The sequence below is a fragment of the Gossypium hirsutum genome, chromosome A02 (assembly GCF_007990345.1).
Source record: "Gossypium hirsutum isolate 1008001.06 chromosome A02, Gossypium_hirsutum_v2.1, whole genome shotgun sequence".
In the NCBI taxonomy this organism is placed as follows: Eukaryota; Viridiplantae; Streptophyta; class Magnoliopsida; order Malvales; family Malvaceae; genus Gossypium; species Gossypium hirsutum.
This window is the reverse complement of record NC_053425.1, coordinates 14,316,959-14,320,545: the sequence shown is the minus strand read 5'-3', so window position 1 is coordinate 14,320,545 and position 3,587 is coordinate 14,316,959. Positions and strand designations below refer to the sequence as shown.

Here is a 3,587-nt window from a genome sequence, read left to right as displayed (position 1 = left end):
TGGATATTATCGAAGGTTCGTGAATGGATTTTCAAAGATAGCTTTACCAATGACAAAGTTGCTACAAAAGAATGTCCCATTTGTTTGGAATGAGCAGTGTCAGAAAATTTTTGAAATGTTGAAGCAAATATTAATAGAAGCACCAGTATTGACTTTACCGGAGTCGGGAAAAGATTTTGTTGTGCACAGTGATGCTTCCTTAAATGGTTTTGGGTGTGTACTAATGCAAAGTGGAAAAGTAATTGCTTATGCTTCACGACAATTGAAACCCCATGAACGTAATTATCCAACTCATGATCTAGAATTAACAGTGGTAATTTTTGCTCTAAAGATTCGGAGACATTATTTGTATGGTGAAAAATGCTATATCTACACTGATCACAAAAGTCTCAAGTATCTTCAGTCACAAAAAGAATTGAATTTGAGACAGCGTCGGTGGATAGAACTTTTAAAAGATTATGATTGTGTTATTAACTATCATCCGAGTAAAGCTAATGTGGTAGCTGACGTATTAAGTAGAAAAGCTAAAGTTGAACTAAGGATCATGCTTGCACGACTTAGTATCACGGATGATGGAGGTCTTTTAGCTGAATTAAGAGTGAAACCAGCAATGTTTGATCAAATTAGATCAGCACAGTTGAAAGATGACAAATTAATGAAGAAAAGAGAGATGGTACAAAACGGTACAGCAGAGAAGTTTAATATTGATGAAAATGATTGTTTGAGATTTCAGAATCGACTCTGTATTCCAACTACTTCAGAGCTGAAAGAGTTAATGCTTCGAGAAGCACATGACAGTTCTTTTGCATTACAACCCGGAGGAACGAAGAGGTATCGTGATTTACGGGAACTGTATTGATGGTCAGGTATGAAAAGAGATATAGTGGAATATGTGGCTAAATGTTTAACATGTCAGCGAGTTAAAGCTGAACATCAGGTTCCGACAGGGTTGCTTCAACCTATTAGTATTCTTGAATGGAAATGGGATCGAATGACAATGGATTTCATAACTGGGTTGCCACTGTCTACGAGTAAAAAGAATGATATCTGAGTAATTGTTGATCGACTTACGAAATCAGCTCATTTTATAGCTATCAAAACTGACTGGTCACTACAGAAACTTGCAAAGGTGTCTATTGAGAAATTATAAGGTTACATGGTATTCCTGTATCGGTAATTTCTACCGAGATCCACGGTTTACATCGAGGTTCTAAAAATAGTTGCATGAGTCTCTCGGTACACGACTTCATTTTAGTACAGCTTTTCATCCACAAACTGATGGACAGTCAGAACGAGTCATTCAGATCTTAGAAGACATGCTCCGAGCTTGTATCATTGATTTTGAATCAGGTTGGGAATGTTATTTACCTTTAGCTGAGTTTGTATATAACAATAGTTACCAATCAAGTATTCAAATGGCACCGTATGAAGCTCTATATGGTCGGAGATGTCGATCACCAGTGTGTTGGACAGAATTGAATGAAAGAAAAGTGGTTGGTCTAGAGTTGATCCAAGAAATAGAAAGTACTGTTAAAAAGATTCAAGAAAGATTGAAGACAGCTTTTGATAGGCAGAAATCATACGCAGATCTGAAACGACGAGACATTAAGTACTCAATCAGAGACAAAGTATTTCTTAAAGTTTCTCATTGGAAGAAAATCTTGAGATTTGGTCGAAACGATAAATTGAGTCCGCGATACATTGGACCGTATGAGGTTATAGAAAGAATTAGAATGGTGGCATATCGTTTAGCTCTGCCTCCTGAATTATAGAAGATTCATGATGTTTTCCATGTTTCTATGTTAAGAAGATACCGACCAGATCCTTCTCATGTGATTCCAATTGAAGATATAGAGATTCAACCTGATTTTTCATATGAAGAAGAACCGGTTAAGATATTAGCACGTGAAGTAAAGGAATAACGTAATAAACGAGTTCCCTTAGTTAAATTGTTGTGGAGAAGTCACAATATTGAAGAAGTAACATGGGAACCAGAAGATACAATGAGATCACAGTACCCCCATATTTTTTTAGGTAAATTTTGAGGACGAAATTTGTTAAGGGGGGAGAAATGTAATGACCCAAATTTTTAGGTCATCGGAAAAAGTGAATTTTAGGGTCTTTGATTCTGAAAATTAGATTCGTAAATATTTATTAGAAATTTTTACGAAGTTAAGTGAGAGATTAATTAGATTTTAGTTAAGTAAATCAAGTTTAATTAAGGTTAATTTAGTGAAAGGACTAAATTAAATAAAGTGTGAAGGGTTAATTAAAAACCATAGAAAAGTCAAGGGACTAAATTAGTAAATAAACCTTATATGACAAGTGTATGGTGAATATAAATGCATTTGTATTATTATTATTGGTACAAATGTATGTATAAATATGTATTTACTTATTATAAAAGTAAATAATAATATAAAGTAAATTATATTATATTATATTATATAATTATAATATGTTAATAAAATAAAGAATGAATAAAGAAAATAAAAAGAAATAAAACATAAAGAAAAAGAAAAAGAAAGGCACGAATAGCAGGGAATGAAAGAAGGAAAAAGGGAAAGAAAAAGAAAAGGAAAATTTAGGATTTTGGAGTTTCAAGCTTGATTGGTAAGTCAATTTGATCCCTTTTCTTGTAATTTTAGTGTCTATGAAATCCTAAAAAGATATAGTATGTGAGTTATGTTGAAATTTAAAAATTTATTGAATTTTTAGATATTGATTAAGTTGAATAAATGGAAGAATTAAGTGCAATTTGATGGAAATTTAAGTTAGAAGTGGTTAAAGGATTAAATTGTAGAGAGAGATATAAGTTTTGTTATAGTAGGGATTAAATTATTTAAATTGTAGAATTGATGTTTTATATTGAATATTAAGAGTTGAAACTTGTTTAAAGTAAGTATAAAATAGAAACTATAAGGTTATTTGAAGAAAAAGAATGGTTATGGTGGAAGGACCTAATTGGAAATATAGTAAAAGTTATATGGAAATAAAGAGTGTGTTATTTTAATAACATATATTGATAATTTTAAATTTTAAATTATATGTAGTCAATGTAGCACCGGAAACACCATCGAAAAAGGGAAAGGAGAAAGTGAACGAGGATAACGAATAAACTTGAGAATTTCGATTTGTATTTCTATAAACTATGCTTAATGTTTTAATACAATGTAATTGTTATTTTTAATAGTTGGAATGTATAATGAATGATATGATGGAAATTTTTATTACTTCTGTATTGAAATGAAATGGTTTGAATACCCTATTAATTAGGGCTAGTTGGATGCAATTGGCATGCCATAGGATTGGAAGTGTTCAGGGATATTTCGACTGTGTATCGATGAGACACTATATGTGTCGACTACTATGACTGTTCTGGATTTGTTCCGAATAGGTACTTCGTACCTGACTATGACTGTTACTATTACCTACGGTGTAATCCGGTTTTGGTCGATGAAACACTGTATATTATCCCCGGTGTGTGTGTTGGATCCGCATATCCGTTAGGTCCAAGTTATGCTAATAGGGGTAAATGAAAGTATTGAAGACTGTTTGATATTGATTAAGTGACTGTGACTAATTTA

The 3,587-nt window shown here is 32.3% G+C and overlaps 1 protein-coding gene across 1 annotated transcript; it reads left to right on the top strand.

Moving 5' to 3' along the window:
* The first annotated feature begins 1,415 nt into the window (after positions 1-1,415).
* Positions 1,416-1,922, top strand: LOC107952466 (uncharacterized). The gene is made up of 2 exons (XM_016887717.1): positions 1,416-1,708; positions 1,811-1,922. Exons 1-2 carry the CDS (start codon positions 1,416-1,418, stop codon positions 1,920-1,922), a joined length of 405 nt encoding a protein of 134 aa, XP_016743206.1.
* Positions 1,923-3,587: the final 1,665 nt, after the last annotated feature.

What these genes read in the sequence shown, in the direction of transcription:
- LOC107952466 (XM_016887717.1), top strand. Translation starts at nt 1,416, where the DNA reads ATGGCACCGTATGAAGCTCTATATGGTCGGAGATGTCGATCACCAGTG. An exon ending in AGTCCGCGATACATTGGACC is followed by an intron (nt 1,709 to 1,810) that starts GTATGAGGTTAT and finishes TATGTTAAGAAG; the next exon opens with ATACCGACCAGATCCTTCTC.